Raw genomic sequence first — 25,724 nt, 5'->3', positions numbered from 1 at the left:
CCAGTCAGTGTCCCTGATCACTGCCATGCCAGTTATATGATGATGCTGTACTGCACTGGTGACAGTATGTAAAAAAAAATAGTGAAAATCATTTTTTGAATTTTTTCATTTTCCGAAAAAGTATGACAAAAAATACAACTTCAAAAAACTCGCCATGCCTCTTATGAAGTACGTCGGACTGTCTACTTTGCAAAGAGGGGTTATTTGGGGATATCTGTACTATTCTGACATTCTTGGACCTCAAGAAATCAGATTGGCTGTCAGTACTTCAGGATTGATCAATATTCAGATCTATCCCATAGTTTGTGAACTCTATAACTTTCCTACAAACTAAATAATACATCCTAATTTGGGTTATTTTCACCAAAGACATAAAATGATTATATACCACCAAAAGAAAGCTCTAGTTGTGTGAAGAAAATGATAAAATTTTAGTTTGTGTACAATGTCGTATGACCGCGCAATTGTCATTCAACGTGTGAGAGCGCTGAAACCTGAAAAATGGCCTGGGCAGGAAGGGGGTAAAAGTGCCCGGTATTGAAATGGTTAAAGTGGACTTTACATGAAAATAAAAGGTCTGTTTCATTTGGAGCCCATAAGAAAAAGTATCTTAAACATAAGAAAAAAATTTAATGAAATCTATTAAAAAAAAACTTATTTTTAGACTTTGTCTTCCTGTAGATGAAGATGAGGTCACTTGGCCTTCTCCCTGGATCCTGGTAATGCAACATTATGAAGAGGTGGCTTTTCATGAGATTTGGAATCCTCAGGTTTCCGCAAGAAGACAAGCTCGCCGGAAGCCACAAAGGAAGGTGATCTTTTTTTTTTTTTTTTACCTATTTTTAGCATTACTTATTAGGGGATGGGAAGGGACTACAAAAAGTTGACATTTCATGCAAGATCCACTTTAAGACTCAGGATGCTCATTTGTAAGGTTCCATGAAGATTTCATATCTTGCATTATTGTAACAAATGTGAATGGTCAATGTACTCTGAAGCAATGACAATGGATTGCACAAGTAGGCCATTACTACAGTTCTTTATATAGCACAATTTACGCAGTGCTTTACATATGGTACATTCAAATCAGTCCCTACATGCTAAAGGTTCAACTTACACAAGAAGCAATTAACCTACAAGCATGTGTACGTAGTTTGGGAGGAAAACCGCATAAACACAGCAGCAACATGTAAGCTCCATGCTGGTTGGAATGCAAACCAAGGACCCTAGTGCTGCAAAGCAGAAGTGCTAATCAGTAAGCCACTCTACTGTCCATCACACTGCAGTTTTTGACAAGGAAAATTATTTGGACGACATACCCCATTCTTGTTACTCATTTTTTTGTAGTTAGAATTTTAGGACTTTTATTATCATTGGTAAGTCGTACCAAAGTTTACACTATTCATGGACACTAAAATGCCTACTGACAAGGGAATTGCTCTGTTCGGGTGATCTCATATATATGGTTTTAGCTTTCGGTTCTATTTTTCTCCTCCCAGATAAGCAATGTTACCCTCCCCTCTCTATAACAGGAACGCGAACAATCATCCAGGCAGAGATTTTGTGTTTATGTAAATTCTAAGTGTCAAAGGTGATGGTGGGTGGTTGGACCATAGCTGCTCATCCAAGAGTCTTTGGCCACCTTCTAGTCTTTTCTCATAGTTTAAAGAAGAATTCAAGTATTTTTTTTACCCATAAAGTGGGGCTGTATCTACACTGCATGGGTTATCTGCTCATTTTTGTCTAGGGGACGAGATATACTCACCTGATCCTCCGATCCTCCCAGTGCAAGACTGGTCCCTGCTGCTCCTAACCTTTCATGGTCTAGCAGTAGTGTGTGGTAGACTGTTGCTGATGTCATCACGCCCATACACCAGTTCTGGATGTGAGGACGGCAGGAACAGTCCACCACTGGACGTGGGGGGAGCGCGGTTTTCTGGAGGATTGAAGGATCAGGTGAGTGCAGCCTTTCTGTGCATCCCAGGACAAAATGAGCAGTTAACCCATGCAGTGCAAGCACAACCCCACTGCATGGAATTTTTTTTCTGCTGCTTTAGGTTTAATGGATACTTATTTTCACAATTAGAAAATGAGCTGTATAGGTCTTTTCAGCTCGATTACTTGGATCAGACCACTGTGGCCCTTTTCCTACATAATTATGTACTCCTCTGTAAATTCTAGTTCATTATTTTGTGACAGGTACACTTTAATAGTTACAATGTCTACACACAGCTGAAAGAACCTTAAATTAGAAAACCAAGGAAAACAATCATCATCTGTCGGCTCAGGTTACCGTTGTCTCTTTCAGCTTGCCGATACTATATTTAGGTCCTGGACTAGGCCTTTATTTAGCCGTTCTATGTATCCCAGTGACAGATGCACTTGTGACCCTGACAGGTAAGATGACATCAGTCACTTGACATCATCGGAAGCTGACAGCTAGCCCTACTGAGTGCAGCTTCCATCAGCTCCTGTATTGAGGGCTATCTCTATCAGACCCAGAACAGCTAAAAGCAACTTTGTAACTATGAAATGGCATACTTATGTAATGGCTTCAAGAATAAACAAATCCATGTTACAATGTATTATGCAGGTCATTCTACATATCAAACATGGGAAATAGAGGCAGATAGCAACTAAATTTCAAAATAAACATTAATAAATATTAACAATGTACAAATAATCTTCAGCCTTTCCGTGAAATTAAATTACTTTATTGAGTGTTTTATTTATTCTATTAACCTGATTAGATATATAAAGTGAAACCTACTTTAATGAATCCTTTGCTCCCTAACCACTTGCCTACCAGACACTTATACATCCCTTCCTGCCCAGGCCAATTTTCAGCTTTCAGCGCTGTCACACTTTGAATGACTATTGCGAGGTCATGCAACACTATATACATATCCATATTGCACTATTAACAAAAAAGGAGCAAACAATTAAACAAATTACGTTTTTCTTTGTTTCTGTTATAACATTTTGCAAACAGGTAATTTTTCTCCTTCATTGATGTGCATTGATGAGGCTGCACTGATAGGCGGCACTGATAGGCAGCACTGAAGGGCACCGATAAGCAGCACTGATGGGCACTGATGAGGTGGCTCGGATAGGCAGCACCCATGGGCACTGATATGTGGCACTGATGATGCTGCACTGATAGACAACACTGCTGGGCACTGATGGGTGGCACTGCCTAATGGCACTGACTGGCGTCACTGCTGGACAGCACTGATGGGTGGTACTGGTGGGTGGCACTGCTGGGCACTGAAGGGTGGCACTGCTGGGCAAAGGTGGGTGGCACTGCTACGCACTGCTGGGCACAGGTTGGTGGCACTGATGGGCACAGGTGGATGGCACTGCTGGGCACTGCTGGCACAGGTGGGTGGCACTGGGCACTGGTGGGAGGCACTGCTGGGCACTAATGGGTGGCACTGTTGGACAGTACTGCTGGGCACTGATCATCAGTGCCCTGATAATCAGTGCCAATCTGTTCTCTGACAATTGCCTGTTATCGGCAGTACCTTCCTCACACTTGGCAGCATAAGGAAAGTGCAGCCTATAACCAGCAACTGTATTTACCCGGTGATCTGCTGTGTCATTAGACACAGCTGACCGCGTGGTAAAAGGCCACTGAGATTGGCCGTTTACCACATCACATGATCAGCTGTGTCCGTAGGACACAGCGATCATGGCGATCACCGGGTGCGCGCTGCTGGGGGCGGGTGGGAGGGTGTGTTCTCAGAGGACATCATATGACGCACTCCCAGAACTGGACAACCATGCTGTAGCAGTCATTTGCTAAAGCGCAGTTGGCAAGTGGTTAAAGCCCCAAACGTATGGGCTGCCTTAATGTGGTGTGCCTTGATGTATAAAAAAGCATTGTTTTAACAAGTGCACATTAATGCAATTCACGGTGTTATTCCAGCCTTAATCCCCGCAGTTTTGAGGAAGAGCAACAATGGGTCACAACCAGGGGCGGACTGACAACTCATGGGGCCCCCGGGCAATAGGGAATCATGGGGCCCCTGTGTCCTTGCCCAAACTCAAAAAAGCCTATGAAAAAGGTACCAGGGGCATCTCATGGGGCCCCCTACTGGCACCGGGCCCTCGGGCAGTGCCCGAGTTTCCAAATGGTCAGTCCGCCCCTGGTCACAACCTGTGATGTAGTTGGCATCCTGGAACTATGTTTCCCAGAATTCATTCAACCAATTCAGCACCCAAACCAGATGTGGGCCAGACCATGCATTGACTCCATATAGGCTGGTACAATGTATCCAGTGCCAAAGCTCTGGTTGAGCAATAAACAGTGTCACTTAGACTTATATCACTGGGCAACAAGCCTACAGTGCTACAGGCATGACAAGTGGACAATAAAATGGGACAAACAGTGCCACTTTAAAGAAAAAAGAAAAAAAAGGTATTTTCCAATTTTTTTTTCATGGCTCAACTTTGGAAACCTGCTGCTAACTTCTAGGATAAATATTTTGGCACGTATCCAACAAGATGTTATCACAAAGAAAATGAAATGTGAAAGATCCAAGCTTGTTACGCACCCTATTTAAAGGAGTTTGCCTCTGACTGTCTTTAATGAAGGGTTAAGCTTGTCGCAGCTGAACAGATCAGTTTGCACAGGGAACTGAGTGCTGTTTAGTAAACAGGGAATGCAAGGCTGCCACTGACTTCTGACTCCTATCTCTTTGAAGATGGGGCAATAGGGGCGTGTGGTTTCTGTTTTTAGTGTACACTCTGGCACTCTCTTAATCCTGTTTTATGTAGTTCACACCTGCTGCTGGCTGGCTCATGGCTTGCGGTTCTTGCAGCACTGCCGTCTGCCCTGGAATCACACAACCAATCTTTAGACATACATTGTTAACTGCTCAACCAGGCTCCCAGAACCCCTCCTGAAGTGCACTTTGCATGTCACTGTTTATATGTACACAAGACCTGTCCTTTAATAGGCTTTAAAAGTATTCCTAAAGAAAGTACCATCAAACAGAAACCAAAATAAAAGGAGTTGACAGCATTCCATTTCTGTACAGTGAATTCTGGACTAGTCCTCCTACATCTGCATTGGTTTTGCTGAAAGGTCCGTTCTGAGCAAACAACCAGCCGGTTCAAATATTGTTTACTGTACAGCGGTAGGGCATGTGAATTTTCAAATTTTAAACAAAGTTCTGGCAGGGAGCTTCTCTTTGCCATTCAAAAGAAAAATAACATATTTTTAGATGTAACGGGTTTTAATTAATGAAGTTATTAGTATCAAATGTCCAATTTTTGAAGGACTAATTAGCAAATTAATCAGTGTTTCTCTTTTCAAAATTCTAGTGAGGTTCAGGATAGTTTGTGGTGAAAATCCAGGAAAAATCTGAATTGTAAATGTCTGAAGCCAGAAATGATCACAAATTAATTTGATTACGGTGGCTTCTGCTGGAAAGCCCACCCATTGTTTTGCCTGTCATTGAGCTGGTGACACCGCAAAAAAGAGCTATGCTGTTTGTGCCAATTCTGGTGTAAGTGCACATCAGAGTGAGGACTGCCAAGATTTGCAGAACCTATGCGTACTATGGATCATCCTTCTCTGAGGTGTATGGGAGGCTGTGCATTAAGGTCCCTCTATTCTGAACCCTATCCCAAGCTTCAGAAAATGACTTCTATCACCAGGAAATTTAGTTTGAATGTATGCATATATGCAGGGGTGGACTGACAACTCATGGGGCCCCCAGGCAATAGGGGATCATGGGGCCCCTGTGTCCTTGCCCACACTCAAAAAAGCCTATGAAAAAGGTACCAGGGGCATCTCATGGGGCCCCCCTACTGACCCCGGGTCCTCGGGCAGTGCCCGAGTTTCCAAATGGTCAGTCTGCCCCTGCATATATGTCACAGGCTCAACTGTTTACTCTAACTCCCTTAAATTTGGTTGGGTATTCCTAGTAAACACGGGCTAAAGTGAAAATGACAGCCGTAATTAATGATAATATGCAGGAGGATTCACCATGCATTTCTACTGCCTAAACATAGCACTAATGTAGAAACAGGGATATTAAAGCTTGAAACTGGGTCAAGACCGACTTCTGCTCCTAAGGACCGATACAGTCAATCTAGCTATATACAAATGCCCTCTTCATTGCCATCACTTTGATAAAGTATGTGGCTGGTCATTTCTCCTGGGGAAGAGGGGATATACTGTACAAGGTGGAGTAGGCATACGAGTGGGTTGGGTGCAGAAGGAGGTTTATGTGGGTTACAGTAGGCAATAGGGTAGGGGTGTTATGTGTTATGGCTGTTATGGCGGTTAGGGATTTTAATCTAGAGCAGTGAGTATGGGATTAAACCTTAGGTGAGGTCCAATCTCATAACTCACACTGGGTTTCAAGTGCGTCAAGCTATGCCTCTGCTATATAACAGTGCTCAGCAACAGTAGATCTCCCACCAGTATATTCTAGGTGTACAATACATCCATAGAGCACATATTCTGTTTTTCCCAATGTGCGAACACACATTCACAAAATACATAGAGTTTTTAAAATTTCTAGCAGTGGTGAACCTGTAGTGTCTTAACAACCAAATGAGGAAAGGATGAATGGATGGAAAGAGAAATTGACAGATAAAAAAAGAGGATGAAACGCTAACATTAAAACCTCGTTATACAGAGCGTAAACATGGAAAGGTTTCCTTCCCAGGGCCAGTGCCATATACATTGTACGTAGATTAAATGCATGACTTTATCTGCACCACTTAGTGGTAATATCTAATTGGAGGTAGTAGTATCATCTCTATATAATTTATTCAGATGTTTATTATAACTATGGAAATTCAAAAGCTGGCAATGATGTCACAACATAAACAGTCAATAGTCTGCAATGGAACATGTAGCTTTTAAGTAGTAGTATTTAACAGAACCTGTCACCAAGACAATGCTTGAGCACACAGGGGTAGATTTACTAAAACTGGTGCACTCAAAATTTGGTGCAGCTGTGCATGATAGCCAATCAGCTTTTAACTTCAGCTTGTTCAATTAAGCTTTGACAATAAAATCTGGAAGCTGATTAGTTTCTACGAAAAGTTGCACCAGATTTTGCACTCTTCAGTTTTAGTAAATAACCTCCATAAAATAAAAAGCACCATTACATAAAAACACATTTCCACAGTATTTGTTGATGTCCAAAAAACTGTTACAATGGAATATTACATTTTCTGTGCATGTAGCCATTTTAAAAACTTAGCGCCAGAGTCCAAGCACAGACCTGTTACAGTAAAATAACAACGTTTCTGGGTATTTGGCCATCTCCAGAGTCCAGGCATGCACCTGTGCAGAGTTCCAGACTCTAAACAGCATTCCGCCATACATTTAGACATATTGGCATTCATAACAACTGGGGAACAAAGAGTGAGCAAAAAACAGAGTTGTTGCTCACTGCAACCAATAAGAATCCTTGTTTAATATTTCCATAAAATGAAAGGGAAAACCTAAAGAGTCAGTAAAAGCAATAACTCTGAATTTAAGCTTGTTTTCTTTCCTCCAATTTCATGGATTGGCCCAATAGACAAGTGACAGATTTGCTGATCAATGAAAAGGACAGTATGAATTTGAAAAGTAAACATGTCTCTTCATTGTTTTAATCTGCTTCTTTACATCTGCTATAAGCACCCTTAAATAACATGCCAAGAGCATATCTTTATTGCCAAAGCATTCCGTAGACATTGCATGGATGAGATTTAGCTATATGAAGTCACTTTTGCTGCCCAGACATTTTGCCTTTATAAACCAAGACGTTCTGCGAACAATATTTTAAAGATGCTGTAAATAAAGGTGGATGCCTGGGGTTCAGCTGTAGAAGGTAATCAAGTGTCTTCAATGGGTTTGACATGGAGTGGGTGTTAGTGAAAGCAGTGTACCATAAATCTTGTCATGGAGGTTTTCAGGCCCTGCACTGTTTCATAGCACAGACAATTTTCTCTCCTTTTAAAAATATAAATATGCAGAATTTAGTTCCAGATGAGAACACTTTCCACCTACAGACTCTTACAGAATCAGTGACCAAAACAGTGGATTAATGATTGCCAAGAGTGAGAAGTGTCCATCTCTGTGGGGTGATGAAATAAATTTAGTTGGCTTTACACACAATGAGACAGTGAGATCAGGAAACTACCTCGAGAGGGCAAGTAAGGCTAATATTGATGTGTCTGTATGTGCATGTGTATGTGCCTATGTGTGCACAATATATTTAAGCTCAGGGAACAAAGAAGAGAGATTAAAGGGATATGCCAGCTTAATGGAAAAGAAGACCCATATCTGACACCTTTATTTATTGACAGACTTCCCTGCACTCCCTAACTAAGCAACGGAACTACAGCGCATACTTTTATTGACTTGACTAAATCCAGGCACGTACATTAGACAATGGACAGATCTGAATCCAACAGACAAAAAACTTTTTCGGGGAACAGTATTAAAATAAAGGTAAATATTGTCCATAATTTTGTATCAGTTTTTTCTCCATTGCAGCTTGCAAGCCAATTACCCCACCCACAATCACAAAGGCATAAACAAGCAAAATTGTTTGGTTGGACACTGAATTGCATTTTAGTATAGTTTTGGACACTGAACAGAAATTGGATCATTCAACAAATCCCAAACAAACCAAGGAGGTCATGTAAACTACATGTCAACAGTGTTCCTGCTATAAATAAATCCAGATACCCAAAACTAGCTGCACTTTAGCTACCTTCTTTCAAAAAAAATGGCTGTCAGCCTGCAATTGGTCAGTAGGTACACCTATTAAAAATATGCTCACATTAGTCTTCAAAAATCGAATCGCCTAGGTTGAATTTCTGCATAGGAAACATAGATTATTTTTCTCTGAATAACACATTCCCTTGTATAATAAAATATTCTAGACTGCTGCCCTGATTTAGAAATGGTTTAACGCAGAATTGGGTTCTAGGTAAGGTAGCTGGTTTGTCCCTTCTTCCCATCCTATCCCTTTTATTGCCATTGACAAGGACTTCTAATGCAATTCATCCCATTTGTGTTGTCTGTACTGGCATTGCACCAAGAGGCACCACCTGTCTACAAGTACATACTCCATGATGAAGTGAGGTAGGTACACAGCTTTGACATATTGCTCTATTTCCTTGGATTACTGCAGGGGTATAAGGATTGAGGCCATCCTTCCTGGACATCCATAAGGCTCCAGGGATGCATTGTGGATAATCTGGCTCTGCCATGAAACCTGATACAAACTGTCCAGTCCTCATTGTTCCTGTCCCTTCACAGCTTGAAGGGAACCAAAAAACTAGTAAAGCAGGGTGATGGTTGATAGCTTGCCGTACTCCCACACAGATCAATTCCAGGTGTGCTAACAGAGAAACTCCCTCTTACAGCCACTCTACCCCTAGCCTCACTGTACCTCATGTATCTATGCCATCATATTCTGTTAGTGTCATACTAACACTACCCTATGACTAGGGTAGGCGGTTTGACACAAGAGAGAAAGTTTAGGGTGGCAAGACTTATATAAATCCTGCTATCATGTGCATATTTGAAAAGCTCTAAAGTAAGGTAGTCCCAAAGAAAATTAATAAAAAAACAGACAACTTTATTTCATTAAAACTAGACTAAATGATTCTACCAAAATTAAATAAAGACTGCATAACCTTCCTATACATGGAAGTAATTTAACCTTTTTGGAGTCAGAGTTTGTCAAACACATTATACCGTAGTACCGAGTTTCCCCACAGTTAAAACTGCAACATACAGTCAAGAGGACTAGTTCAAATTATTCACAGCCACGCAGAATTTGTCCTGTGTTGCACTAATAAAATTGGATTAATCATCATCCAACAAGGCCAAAGAAAAACATTATGGGGCACCGTGGTGAGTTAGGAAAGGGACGTGAATGCCAAACAGCCATTTGTAATCCCATAACTAGTAACAACAAAAAGTACATAAAAAACTTTACAGCCTAAAAATGTCTTATTGATGAACAATAAGTCATGAAAATGCTATTTTTATTGTTACTTTCTTATATACTGTTGACACTTTTTCTGCAACAGATTACAGGGCACAATGAGCAATTAAGCCTCTCCAAGAATTTACAATCTAATGTAATTTCTGCAGTCCCACAAACAAGGGCCAGATTACAAAAGATGCTGGTCAATTTACCAGTATGTTTTTTTTGGGAGAAAATCCATGCACACGGAGAAGATATACATTCTATTTGGATGTTGTCTTTGGTGGAAATTAAATCCAGAAACCAAGAAATGCAATGCAGATCTAACCACATATTTTTCACTGATACTCATTTGAATATTTTGCCTTAAAGAGACACCAACACTTAGTCCGTACAGGCCATACGAAAGCACTCCCATGCTCCCGACCGATACTCACCTCTCCAGTGTTCCCCACAGCTCCATTCTATGTCACAGTCAGCAACAAAATACCTAATATTGACTAGGGTTGGAGCTTAGAAGAAGCCGTGACATCAATCTATTCGTCATGAGTTGATTAGACCCAAGCACTGGGAGGAGGTCACATGCAACCCACCTGGAAGCAATGGGTATTTTGCAGTGGGTGAGGTAGAGGAAGAAGCAACCAGAGGTCACTAAAGAGACAAGTATCAATGGATTGGGGGACTTTTCACAGATATGGGCAAAGTGCCAATTTCTCTTTAAAAATAATATTGTTTTTTTTGCCCAACACAGAATTAAAAAAAAAACAATTCAGTATTGCTGCTCTCCTGGGTTTGCATTAGTTCCTCCCAAATAAAAATCTAAATATTTTTCTGACTTTCATTTATTAATAAAAATTAGATATCCTAATTAATATTTTTACTTAAATGTCAACATTCCAAAAAAAAATTATATTTAAAATTTTGGAGGACAGGGTGGGCAATGGTGGACTAAATTACCTGACACTGGCGGTTTCTCGTGTATTTCAATGTCTTTAGTGGTAAAACCATTGGCTTTTACAATCTCTCCTCCCAAGTCACAATGAAAATTCCTGTCTTACAGGAGCATCACACCATCAGCAAAAGAGGCAGTAGATGTAACCCCTTAACAATTGAGATTTAATTTACTACAGTACTCTGTATCATTAACAATTGCCATTTTTTACTAACATGCTTGTTGACACCCTCTTCAGTGCTGTTGATTTCCTGCAGCCCCTTTACAGCCATTCCACATCTACAGTCATAACAGCAATGTCTGCATGGCATATCCCAGAGTGGGTTTCTTGATGGTAGAAATAGTGAACCATGCCTGCACAATGTTGGTTAAAAAAGTCCCTTGTAGTTTCCAATGGAAGCTTATGTGAAATGGTGACAACTAAGAAGCACAACTGGGAGATAATATAAGGGGACAGAGCATAGTCACCTTATACTAAAAATGCCTGAAAAAGATCTTCGTAGCAGTATTGCCCTTGTTTTATTTGAATGAAAATTGCAGATTCCAAAATATTGAAGATAACATTTGAAATGACATTACCATATTAAAGCTTATATGAGATTTTAGTGATTGTGTTTACAACTACTTTAAACTACTAATCAGCAAAACTGTACCTATAGTTGACCTATTTGGTCTCAGTTGAGAAGGTTTAAATAGGGATCTGGAAAGTCTTTTGGCTATTAATTAAATGGTCTGTAGCTTCAAATTGTTACAGACCCAAATCTGTGATTGTCCCCACACTTAAAAATAAAGTATTTTTTTAAGACTGACATTTGGTCAATTTATCATCTTTGACCATTCAGTTTTCTTGTATTCCCCTGGTTGTCTGAGAGGGCTGGGAAGAGGCTCAATGGCTTATCGAATCGTATTGATTCCAGGGTGTCAGTGATCTAATCAAGAGCAATCAATACTAATCCAAAATCAATCAAAATACTTTTTACACTATCATTTATCAAATCAGAATGCAACAGCCACTTCCAAGCATAAAATGAAGAAAAATGAGAAAAGCGACAGAGAGGAACGGGAACAAAGAGTAAGTAAGGGAAAAAGGGAATACAAGCAGCTACGAGTTGAAAAACTCTCAAAATCTGTTAACCCCTTCCAAGAGGAATCAAGCTTTTAAATAGGATGTTACTCAACATCACTGAATGAAGAGCGCAAGTCAGCGTAGCCATGTCTCTACTCAGTTTGGAAAATGCTGTTGTTCACAACTTGACAGCTGGCTACTGTAATATTCTGTTATAACTTTGAATTGATTATGTAGTTTGTGCATAGGTGAAATCTTATGAAGACTGGCTATAGAAGGGCAGATATATCAACTGGAATGATGGGCTGTAACAAATAGTCTCATTCTTCTACCAAACATGGTTGGACCTCCCAAATGGAAGTACTGCATGTGTGGTAGGCTTGTCTCCTTTTCCTACAAGACAACTGCCTGAAGACCACACATGTCAGGTTTCCAACCTGTCAGAAAAAATTCCAATGGGGTTGTAAACATTAATTACTAACAACATTAAACATTTTTCTTAACCCACACATAACGAAACATATTCTGAGGTTTGTTTTGGATTATATCTTTAATCTATATCTTTATACATTTTCCGTTAGTAATTCTAATGAATGAAGATAGCTAATCTATCTCAACCAAAACTCGCCACAAATAGTCACTTGAAATATCTGAGTTAATATCTTGCCTTCTCTCAACTTATACAAATATTTTCATGCACATTTATGCATTTAAACAAACCTTCTTTTATATGAGGTAACTTGAGTTTTAGAATCTGTGTTCCTTTACAATTGTAAAGCCTAATAAAGTACAATTTTATTTTTATTGCGAACATTGCATATTCTTATAAAAGGTAATTGAAGAACTAAATTTATCAGCCCACACAGTAAACTTTAAAAACACACCTATGACTGGATAACATATGTCATAAATTCTAAAAAAAATATGGATTAAAAATGCTTCAAAGTTCAGGTAAAGAGTTGAAACTGCTTTTAATAAAGGCGGATAGTTGCTGCAATGGATCCTGCACCAGGTGCCTGCCTAAAAACCTGCACTGCAGCACATTGGGCTGTGGCGGGAACACAGTACCCGGAGCAAGTGACACAGCAAGCGGTTGGTCAGGCTGTGTTGCAACAAGGACTGCCAAATTTTACAATTATGCTTGCTTTTGTAAATGCAGCTGAATTTGTTAAAAAATATTTTGTTAACTGTGGCCCATTTGGATTACATAATGGAGAAGACTGCCTACATTAAATGGATGCTTTGCCATCCTAATGCATTTGAAAGTCTGTCAATCTTTTTCATAATAATCACCACCTAAATTTTCATTTTGGAGGACTTCAATGACACAGGATTTACTGACTAGACTTTCCTATGGCATCAAATACGGGAATCTTATTGTGGACTGCCTCTTGGTATCAACATAAAGGATGATGACACACCATCGTAAAGTCATACGCATTTTTGTCAGGTAAACTTTTTGCAATGTTCCCTACAATAACCTAACCAAACACATTGGATGGAGAACCACTGGCCTCATCTCTTTTTTTAATGTGATCTGTGCGTATGACGTGTTATTTTAAGTCAGGTAATCTATCCCAGCATTCATAATTGTGCTTCACAAAAAGATATTAGTCTCTAACTTCAAGAAAAGACCGGCAGCGTCTGAAACATTCACTTCTGTTAATGTAAAAGCATTGGCATTTAACTGCATTCCAGATAAGACGGTGCCAGCAAAACTGATTATTCTCTTCTTATTCAAAGCATATCAGCGTTTCGAAAGCTCTTTCAATCTTATCAGGTGTATGAACAGTGAATTTACTGAAAAACAGTTTGTTCGGCTTCTCTCTTTCTGTGCTGGGCTATCAGATAAACCTGACTAACTAACTGTATTTATACACAATCATACCTAGAATGAAATCAGCAGCATAAACATGTGATAATACAAACTACTGGCTCTACCTTGAACAACACCGGACTCTCTAAGTACAGAAAAAACAATCACACAAAAAAAATTAAAAATCCTCTATTTACTCCAATACCTTATAAAGGGTATTAAATACTTGTGGAAAAAAATTCACCCAAATACCTCATTTAGATTTATTAGGCTTCCCTACATATTATACCTCAGGTTTAAATAAAGGTGTTTATTAATTATGTTATAAAATTATATACACCATGGGGCATATTTATAGCGCAGTAAATGACTTTCACTGAACATTTACTGGTGGTGAATCAATCACTGTCACCTAAAACGCATGCACCTAGATGATCCACCTGCAGTGAATGTTTGGTGAATGTTAGATCCAATGCTTTATAAATATGACCCTATTTGTTTCAATGAAGGAATTTAGTCCAATTTTCCATTTCAATTAAACAAAAGTAAAACTTGTTAGTTGAGTAGTTCTCCTATCGCCAAGGGTCTCTTTCCCTCGTGAGTGCTTGAAATTTTTGGTTGTATTGTTTCATAATTATTTCCATACAATAGATGCCCCGAGCATCAGTTTTTGTCAACATGTTTACTAAATTTTTTATTTGAATAGATTTATTTTTAACTATTCTGTCAACATGCAATGCTCTGATTGAATGGCCTACAAAATGTAGGCTGCACTTATTTTCTTCTAATTGATATGATCGCGTTCCTTGCCTTTCTCTTTAATTACATCTAGCTCTGTTGATTTCTGTTTTTATGTCAATACACAAAGCCGATGACACATAAAATATATAGTAAAAGTGATTTTTATCATAATGATGTAATAATTGAGAAATAAGCTGTTAATAAAAAAAAGCTTGTGGAACTGCATATGGTATTGGGTTATTAAATCAAGAAGCAGTTTTACGCCTATAAAAAAAAAGTCTTCTTTTTTCTAAAGGCTTATGGTTTTTGAGCAGTCTTATGAAGATTCCTTGTTATTGCCAGTTAGATTACAGAATGTGACATGTTTTCACATTCTGTTCACAGCTACGCTCCCGGAACAAAACTGCTAAATAACACTGGTCTTTTATGTTTCTGCGCGCAGCAGTAAGATGACTTGTTAGTTGACATTATCTATAACATGTCTGATGCTCAGTATTACTGTACAGACAAAGCTTTGAATAATTCTACTTTACCTTACCTTAAAAATGGTAGAGGGGGATATTATCTGGGTTATAATACTAAATTAAAGCAAAAATATCCACAAAAAATATAAGTATAAAAAAATAAAACTTAAAGGGGAAAACTTTAAGTCTTCAAATTTTAGCAAATATTACATTGACAGTTAATCATACTCTTGGATTAAATACCTGAACTAGCCTAGAGAATAACGTATCATCATAAAAATACCAAGAGTGATGTAGTCTAGAGGGAGAAAGATCAATCCTATGGTGTATTATTGTTACAGGTTAAAGGTCAAGAAGGTTATGACATTTCCATATACATTGACAGTCAGTCGAGAGTCTATATCTTAGGCTTGCACTGCGTTATGTATTTTTCACAAGCGCGTTTGGACCTAATAAAAATTAAATATAAAAAAGATGGACCTCAATTTACACGAGATGAAGTAGGGTTTTAGGCTGAAACGTTAAACAATTTTTTTTAGTAGATTCTAATATATAAAATACAAAACATGTTTTTGTTGTGGCTGCTGGTCAAGTAGACATCTTTGATAATTTACTGCTGGGGAAGTCACATCATGACACTGAAATATTTTATTCCCTTATTATGAAATGAAAAAGGTAACTATCTTACTGTTTATGATCATTTCCACCAACGTGTCAACACTTAAACCTAATATAACTTAACACACATTAAAAAAAAATTTACGGACTGCTGCTGCCTGAATTATTAAATATATCAATGACCAAAACTTTTTTTGAGGAATAAAATTGGAATAACGGCCATTTAGATTGAGTGGTTATGAACGATCTACAACATCAGAAAGTGTATTTAAAACAGATGGTAAAGCAGATGACACACACACTTAACCCACCTGAAAAGTAGAATAAGCAATTGTATTTGAAGGCGATGAATTGATACATTTTAGTGTTTATTTTTTAAAAACGACTAGCTTGGATGTAGCTTAGGTCTGAAATAGCTTCAAGCACTCTTCTGTTAATGGAGCCCATCGCTTAGGCAAATAAACTAAGGATCTCAGGTAGTGCACCAGCACAGTGAATGAGAATTGGCAGTCACGTGCCCTATCCATGACCTCAAGACAAATGTTTTCAACGTGAGACTAATGAATTGGTTTTACAGTAAATGTTATGCATCACACGCACCTCTGGCACTGAAGGGGTTATTGTATTTTCAGCTTGAAATGCACGACTGCTTTGCTCTGACCTTCTGACAGCAAAGTTAATGCAGTGAATTTTTTCTAATTTGTTTGGCTATGCAATGTATTGTGGGCCTCTACTGCAGATTTTTACTGGAGGAGCCCTATACTTTTCTTTTCTCTCTTATGAGTAAAGCTGTTCACATGATTTCGGTTAGCTAACTGTTTTTTTATCTATGAACAGTGGACTATGGCCAGTTCTTTGTTGATGGAGTGGTACCACCAATGTCAAGCAGCATTTCAGTCTCTACATCTTGGTCGATTCTTGTTTCAGCATCTGTGACATAGTGGATACATGATGCATGGGACAGGTGTCATTCGAACTAATGTAATCCAGTGATTGGCCCTCTAATATGACCCGGCACCACCTGAGCTCAGTCCCATTCTGAAAGCAGAATAATAATTTGGTGCTGTGAAGTCTTCATTCAGTTATTAGGAATTCCTACTTAACCTCTCTGATTGCTCATGGGAGCAAGACTGGTGATGTTGTCTGACGTCCCAAGATATGAGCTGATATAGTTATATAAACATGCTTCCCATTCTTTTTCCCTAACTTTTTTCTTTGTATCTCTCCTCTCCTCTCCTCTCTCTCTCTCTCTCTCCCTTTCTCTCTCTCTCTCTCCCTTTCTCTCTCTCTCTCTTTATATATTTTTTTTCTTTTTTCATAATCTAGCCATGTTAATTTTTTGGGTATTGTAAATCAAAATGTGTACATGCCTTCTTTATCAAAGCAGATAAATAGGGCCTTCCATGTATTTTCTAGTCCTGGATTCAGTTGACATGTTAAACGACACTTTGAATGTCTTTGGTTTAAAACAAACATAGAACCCCACCATGTTCCGTGATTACAGGAGCATAGTTAAGATATAGTAAAGGACCAGCAACACCCTTAGGGCAACAATGATAGGAATCACCATAGTATTAACTTTACATCCATACCATTTTTTATTTTATTTTTAAGCATCTAACTAGAATACATCTATCTACATTATTTAATAGATTTAGGATTTTAATTTAGCTTTTTTGTGTGTGATTCAGACTTTACAAATGGTACGTGATTAATAGTTTAGTCATCTAAACACAACTTTTTTCTTTATGCGCGTGTGTGTTTGCATGTATATATACAAGGAAGAGGTTGTCCCATAAGCTATAATTTCCTATGTAAACTTGATTTCCCTTTTCAATCATTCTTTTGTTTAAAAAAGTTTATTTTGTCTACCTTCTACTGAAAAAAATGCACTAAATATCTTGCCACTTAACACTTTTAATCCCCCCACGTCACCTACTTTTCAATGCTTCAGCAATATGAAAAAAGCCTTCAAACTTTCTTTTTTTTATTTCCAACTGACAATTTGAAAAAGAGTCCTGTCTAGTTTACATTTTCACACTTCATTACATGGGAAACACAAGTGCTACTAACAGATGGGCACCCTCTTTTGAAGGGCTGACAAGGGAAAATATAACAGGCCTATTTAGTGTGCAGACAATTCTGTTCTTCGTAATTGAGCTGGTACCTTCTCTCTTTTATTATAAACTATTGTAGAAAAACAGTCGCTCAGAACCCTAGAAGTGGGCATATCAAAGTTGTTACTGATAAAGGAATTACTTAATCTTTACCAAAGAGAAAAGGAGTGTTCTTCGATTGTTTTATGTTATTTTTAGTAATTAATATATATATGATTTTGATCTCTGTTATTCGCTGTCAACGTATGATGAGAGTCAATTAGCTACAATGAAAAAGGTCATATGACTTTTTCACAAGAAAAAGAAGTTCTTAATTCAGAGTGTTTAATATATGCAATTAATTAGATTATTTAAAAAAAAAAAAAACAGTTGGCATGTATGAGAAGATTCCTTTGCATTTTTTAAGTAAGGCCAAACCTTGCATCCATAAACCCTGCGCTGATAGAAAAATGATGTCGATTTTTTTTCTCATCATTTTTTTACAATGTTGATTGAATCTTCTTGACAATAACTCAACCATCTCAGGTTTTACACAGATGTCAGTGCTGCTCACTAAGACATTATGCCCATCATTGGCAACCCCTGATGTTTTGACCCATTAAGAAGGTAGATGTTAACTAAATTATAGTATTCTACCAAAATATATAATATGATAACACCTTCCTATATATATCTTCATAAAAGCATTCTAGCATCTTCAAAAATAAACTAAAACAGGTTTGAAAAATAACTTGCAAAGTTTTCATTTTAAATTCAAATGGTTCGATGTCTGGTTATAAAAAAAACACAAAGCCATTTGTTAGAATTAGTTGTACTAAATAAGTGAACTCTTTAAATGTCTCTGAAACACATAGCTCAGAGAGAAAAAAAAATAATAATCCCACCTGCTTGACCCTATTATTACACTATACAAGGCTTATTTGATTTGGGAAAAATGATTCTCTATTTAATAAAAGCCCAACATACTAACTCAATGTGGTACATGGACTGGGCATCATTCCCATGTAATATACACCTTTTCTTGATAACTGTATTTACTCAAAAGTAAACTGGGAAAAGAGCAGCAATAAAAAATAAAAGAAAACAGGATTACCAATAATGATCAAATAGCAAAGCACAGTTAGACATCACAGAAGTTGAATAATGCAAGTAGACACTAACATATGCATACATGCAAAAAAAAAAAAAATACTAAGTGTATGTTGCTCGTAATTTTTGTAAGGGTTATATGTAAATGTACTTCCTTTATATAACATTAAAGAATTTAAATTTAAATAATACTCAGGTTAATTACATTGCTTTACCGTATTACCCGTATTTTCTACTACAGTACGTAACTACTGTGTAATGGGCAGTGTGCTGTACCAAACACAGCATAATGCCCCAGTTATCTTATATTATAGACTATGGCAGCAGATTAGGGAAGAGATTGTTGTCAGCAACCCACTGACTATACATACTAGCGGTAGCTATTTTACACACCTATGGTATATATATATTCATATATATATATGAAAATAATTATATTTGAAATTTACTGAAAATATAAAGTTGTCAGCAAATCTACATGTTTTCGAATAATACAAAAATGTAAATATTTACAAAAATTAAGGGTTTAGAAAAAAAATAATGCTATCTCTAAGTGTCTAGAAATACACATTTTATCTATATAATTTTATTGAACGAAACATGATACATGGTGTCAAAATATACTAAGGCATATAAGTAAAACAATGAGTATGCAATGAGATACAATGTTGCTTTGCCAAAGATTAGCAGTATTGTTAGTAATAGTGGTGGTGGTCATAGAAATAAAAATAATAATAATAATATTAACAATGGAAAAATGTAAAACACAAAAAAACACATGAAAATTGAAAAGGCATTACATACAGAAAAAAAGTGAAAAAAATATACATTCCTACCATGAAGGTAAGGTTTTATTTTCTGAAAAAGTGTTCGTCCTCACATTAACAGCATGTCTGTGTACATATACCATTTCCCTAAGATAAAGATAAAAGAATTTATCAGTTGTCTGGGGGAAATGCTTTTACAAAAAAATAACAAAGCAAAACATTTCCACCATTGATTAGTGAGAAAATAAACAGTATATAGCATGTAAATCATATGCGCTATCCATTAAGCATGCATATAAATGAATAGGTATACCTAATATTAGGGCGTATAAATTTATATCTATGTAAAATAGTATATTTTATAAGCAAATAATGCAATAATAAATTATTTATTACAGGGTGTTACTGAAAAAAAAAAGTCTACATTTTTTTTACTCTGAATATAATCACACATACATTCATGTACACGATTGCAATGCAGTTACTGCACTCTAGTCCCACATAGTTCCACAATCACAGATATGACATCAAGGTGTAAGAGGTCTTTTTGGGGAAAACACACACACACACATATACAGATATGAACACATACACATACGAACACATACACACAACATACATGTTCAGAGGACGACAGAGCGATCTGTGGGTATCAAACACACACACAGGACAAGTTGAAAAGCCCAAGCAGAGGAAAGGAAAGAAGATGTAATGACTAGTTCTATGTGTCAGGCTGCTGGGACTAAGGGTGTCACTCCTACACTATCAAACACACACATAAAGCAGGACTGGAGGCAGAAAGGCTAAATATTTTACTGTCAGAGCATGTCTAGGATAGGAATTCATTTCTCTCCCATGTACTTCAGGACAATGACAATTTAATACAAGGATATGGGATAGCAAGAAGGGAAATATAGAGGGCATGGAGGGAAATATCTTGTATAGGTCTCAGGCATGGACTAAAGGGATTATTTTGCAGCATTGATAGTATTGATAGTATTGATCAATGCAGTATAATAATAATCATAATATAAAACACAATATTAAAATATGTAAAATTCATATCACTTAACTAAATGTATTGCATTATGCAACTTTGCATGTTTTGCACATGTGTGCGTGTGTATGTGTATGGTGCTATGTGTTTGTGTGTACATGTATAATCAGGCATGACTCAGTGGACAGTATGCACATTAGAGGAAATCATGCATGTCTCATTCTATCTATCTATCTATCTATCTATCTATCTATCTATCTTTCCTATTTATTTACAATATACAGTAATTTACATCTGACAAGGTAACTAGAAGACAGGATGGTAAAACGATATACAGAGTTTGGTCAGACGATTTTCCAAACACCATTATTACATTTTAACCCCCGCGCCTTTAACAAACTGCAACAATGAAAGCTGCAAAGGTAAAGGTGTTCCCTACAGTTTATTTAGTGTCTGATATTCAAACCTACCCAACAACTGCAATCCCCTTAACTCAAGGTTTGCTAGGGTTAAATATTGGAGGGGGGGGGGTTCCTAGGTCTTCACCAAAAAACAATGGCACATTCCTTTAATGCTCAATGACAATGTGCTTACCTTTAAGCAAAAGTGCCAAATAGGGATTCAGCTACTACAATGAAACTTGATGTTGTCCGCAAACTTTGGGAACCCCCAACAAAAGCCCATCACTTTATGAGATGAAAATGACCCAGCCCATAACTTTGTTTAAAATCAGTATTTAACTCTACAAGAATACTTCAAAAAATGACCTATCTCATTGAAATTAGGGCATGAATATACGCTGGGTCTGTTGATAATTTATATGTATATGTTCCTTTATGTAGCATTTATAGGTTTCATACCTGTTTCCTGGAGAAGAGTAGAAAAAATATTGGCCCCCTGCCTGGTAGTCTATTCTTTATTTTAAATGTTTTTGTAACAAAAAAAAGAGGGGGGGTAACCAAATTGTCTACTGTACCATTAAAAGGTATCCATTTGCAATGGAAAGCGGCAAAGGACCAACCATTCTGGGAAAAGAATGGGTATCCACACGGGCTTTGCTATTAACATGGGTTAATTACAGCTGCAACGCACCGGACTCAGTAAGTAAAAAAAGCACAACCATAAATACATTAAAATGAGCATTCAGCTGTCAGGTTGGATTGTCAGTGTTGAGGGGAGTCAAGATATTTCCGGCACTCTTCCCAAAAAAACTAAACACAGCATGATGAGAATAAAAAAAAAAAATTATCAACGTTAAAGCATTGGTCTAAAGGTAGCTAGCCAAGTCACTAACCTGCTAAATCTTTAAGTTGCAACCTTTAAAGACCACAAGATCTTTTTTGGAGCCCTTTAAGCTGATGTTACAGTGAAAGCCATGCTCTCCATCTCCTGCTTGCTAAGTTACACCATTCTATTCCCTGAAGCTCCCACTCTGCAAGGCTCATGGATGCTTTATTGACACAAGCTCTCTGGGGACAAAACTTTAAGATATAAAAAAGTGAAGCAAGGGAAAGGAGATCCCAGTGAGTGCAGCACAATTCTGAGATCCCAGCTGGGAACCTGATCACTTAAAAGCAATCATTTAAGATTGTGTACTCACTTATTGCACTAATGTCATCTTATCTCGGAGTCCTGACAAGCAGTAGCTCTCTCGTATCAACATTACACTTGCTACAGTTTAAGCCTTTCTTGTGCGCTCCAAAAAAAAAAAGCAAAAAAAAATTAAGGTCCCAACATTTAGTAATTAGCTTCTATAAAATTGTATTCTGGTGTTGTACAGATTTCAATCTTTCCCTTCCATTGTCTTACTAAACTGTTACTACAAACAGGAGCCCCTTCACTCCCTATTTTGGACTGTTTCATTTGCCTTTCCTCTTTCCAACAGCTGTGACAACTGTTAAAACAGTCAGTAAAATTAAGTCAGCTCTATAATCCTTTAGTCAATGTAACATTTTAATCAGAAGTGGAAGGAGTTTTATCTAAAGAGCCTACTGTTTTCATTTCCAGGGATGAGATTGACACATATGTCAAAAAGGGGCCCATACATTTATTGCATCTGTTGCCTTAATAACAATTATTTTAAAGAAAAGGGAGCACGCACTTATGTGGTCTTAAGTTATCACATTCTCAACTGTCTGACACCCAAGCACTACTAGCCTCGAGCACACAGTTGTCGGATGTTCCTGAAAAGATTTTTGTTTGTTTTTTATAAATTTTTAGAACAAAACGAGGCAGGCGGTTAATTTAACAAATTCTGAAAACACGTTGGTACATTGCCAAGGCATGTGGTACCTGACAATACGAGTGTAAAGTTTTTGCACTGTGCAAAGTACGAAGCACTTTTTAATGCAAAAATATACCAATCACATTCGTGCAAATTTGTGAAAAATTGTGCAAATTTTGTAAGGCTAGAAATGGGTCGCAGCGTGAATGCGCAGTACAACGAGTACTTCTGCATGCGGTTCAAGCTTTAAAACACTGTCCCTGCATCTGACATCTGCACACAGATCGTTTCCATGCATCTTCCCTAAGAGGCTTATCTAAACTAATCATTCAAATTAGGTATAAGAAGGTAAATTTAAGAAAGCTTCTTTAGCAAAGACAGAGCGTTGACCACACTTCAAAGGCTGTTTCTTATTTACTGCACAGCAAACTTAAAAAAAACTTCAGGATAAGGAATGGTATCTAAGAATTTATGATGGGTGACAGTACCTAATTCAGGCACCTGCCTCTTGTGTTGTAAGCCTTTGAGCCTGACAGCCTCCTACAGTTTTTTTTTTTTTTTTTTTTTTTTTAGTGATTTAGCCTTTAGTTATTTACTTCCTCATTTTATCTCACGTTCACGTGGCTACCTTTAGATCACAACTGAGAAATACGCAATTACTTCTTATTCCCAAAGCATCATTGCAAGGCTGTATTGCTGTGAGGTCAGCTTGTCTGCAGCCTAAGTGCTACTCTCCAGCTCTGACACAGACACACATGGTCTTGTGTTCAGCTTACAATACCAGAGACTATCCCCACAATTACAGATGCTTGGCTTCATTGTTAGAGTGTAGCAGTGCGACCGGCCCCACATGACACAAATGGATCTGTGACAGATGCAAAGATATCCTGACCGTAAGCAAAAAAAAAAAAGAGAGAGCAAACTGCTTATTAAGAAACTGACCGAACACAATGAAGAGCCAACAGCCCCTTAGATTTTGGATGGGTCTACCATATATTTTTATCATGCTTCAAGATTTTTATTTTTTTTTAATTTTTGCATTACAAAATGGGGGTGGGGGGGATAAAGAAACTTAATTGCAATCTTTATTTCCCGCAGGTCAAAATCATCTTAACTAGCTGGGTTACTCATTCACAGATCTCTATCTAGTTAATGCTTACCCACCTAGAATTTTTACTCGAGGCTGAGAAACAGAAGACTGCTTCACAAATAGTTCTCCAAACATGCTTTACCATTTTTCAAGTCATTATCCCACAGCTACTGAGCGTGCCACTTGCACTGAGTCTATGACAGGCTGCAAACACAACAAGCAGTCTAGGGTCTGAATGGCATGCAGGTTGAGCTCTGTCCAGGGGGTGGTGGTGGTGGTGGTAGGGGGGTGGGGGGGGGAGAGAGAGAGAACGAGAGAGAGAGAGATATAGAGAGAGAGAGAGAGAGAAAGAGAGAGAGAGAGGGCTTCTTCTAAGAAAATATGCTGCACCCTCGTGAAACGACACATTTGAACACTTTGCTAAGCTTTTGTGCCAAGTGTCTATTCTTAGTACCTGAATACGGAGAGCCTGACGTACAGCTGTCCCCTTGATTGTGGCAGGACTCACAGTGGTAACAGTAACAATTCCCAACTCACACAATAAAAAAAAAAAAAAGGAGCAAACCTTCGGCACAATAGAGAGACAAGACTAGCAAACAGAGATCACTCATGCACAGAAATCCTCTTAGCCTCTACCTGCATTCTTCATCTTAATGTAAGGCATTGTGGTAAAGGAATATAAAACAAAACATAAAAAAAAAATCAACAAAAAAAAAAAAAAAAGAACAAGAACAAGAGGTACCTACTCTTCTTCGTAGTGCAGGGAAAAAGACTCAGGAAGGCAAAGTTCTACCGAATCCATGTGCGCCCGGCAACCATAATTTGTGCACCCCAGCTATAAATCAAAGTTTCCTTGTCAGAGGGACAGTTGCAATTAACACAAATGTTCTCCTGGTGACAAGCCTATAGGCACAGCCAGTTGGGACCAAAAGCTCTCACACTCTCCTAATCAAGGACTTAAAGCCCCGATTGCAGCTTATTAATATGAAGTAGAGCTTTACATATGCAGTCCCTCTGGCCCACTTGGCTATTGGATTGGTGGGAGGGTGGCCAATGAAGAGCAAGGGAGGGCAGGAGCTCCACACATTGTGACAGCTAGGCAGGTACTAAGGGAGGGGGGGGAGTAAAGGAACAGAGTGAGGACGGACTGAGATAGAGGGAAAGCTCTCATGAGCTAGAAATGTTTCCTTTGGGCTACAATACAAAGAGGGAATAAAAGGTTTCTCTGTTTGGGCATTAAACGTTTGTTATAACATTAAACACAACTCACCAGAGCCAAATGAAAGAAAGATTTCATGTACAGTAGCTCCCTTTTTTTTTTGCCTCTTTACTAAGTCAGGGGCATTAAGTTTTTACATTGCTTCCCTGCATGTCAATTTCTCAGATTTTTTTTATGTATGCTTTGTAGCAATTTGACATTTTTATCCCCCACCCTGTTTTTTTTTTCTTTTTTATATTATTATTTTATATCTAGAGACGAGCTAAAGTAGTTCTTTTCTAGAGTTAATGACACCGGTATAACAAATTATCAGAAATTTTTATCGGGTGTCAATTTTATCTCCAGGTGTTTCCTGCAGAAATTCTGTCGCCGTGTTTGGTTAAACTGAGAGGCTGGCGGTCGCATCGGTTGCTGCTTGCCGCCCAGCGCAAAAATGGCTGTTGGGCACTGAAAGGGTTAATACTATTTTAAAAGGGGTAATGATTCTCGAGGGCGAAATTTTAGCACGGATGCGGTTTGGAAAAAATTCCAAATTTATTTTTTTGCACTGTTTTGCATCTGTCGCAATACCAATTTAATAGATGAGCCATCGCCTCTGTTTGTAGCGC

General features: G+C 38.0%; 1 protein-coding gene across 10 annotated transcripts in view; it reads right to left on the bottom strand.

Moving 5' to 3' along the window:
* ESRRG (estrogen related receptor gamma) overlaps window positions 1-25,724 on the bottom strand; it is a 1,108,989-nt gene that overhangs the window by 254,849 nt on the left and 828,416 nt on the right. The window contains exons 1-2 of one of the 10 annotated variants that reach the window (XM_089684801.1): window positions 24,644-24,871; window positions 19,656-19,733 (exon numbers count right to left, since the gene is read on the bottom strand). The exons of 3 other annotated variants lie outside the window; for them this stretch is intronic. In XM_089684801.1, coding sequence (XP_089540927.1) covers window positions 19,656-19,733; window positions 24,644-24,699 — 134 coding nt within the window. In that variant the 5' untranslated portion in view covers window positions 24,700-24,871. Of the gene's footprint in view, window positions 1-19,655; window positions 19,734-24,639; window positions 24,872-25,724 lie in introns of those variants that run through there. 6 more of the 10 variants (XM_089684803.1, XM_089684806.1, XM_089684802.1 and 3 more) reach the window with 6 other exon arrangements.

This window comes from Staurois parvus, unplaced genomic scaffold, assembly GCF_062004578.1.
Source record: "Staurois parvus isolate SC_StPar_1 unplaced genomic scaffold, SC_StPar_1.0 ptg000357l, whole genome shotgun sequence".
Taxonomy (NCBI): Eukaryota; Metazoa; Chordata; class Amphibia; order Anura; family Ranidae; genus Staurois; species Staurois parvus.
The sequence above is the reverse complement of the archived record's forward strand: the minus strand, read 5'-3'. Positions and strand labels throughout refer to the sequence as shown.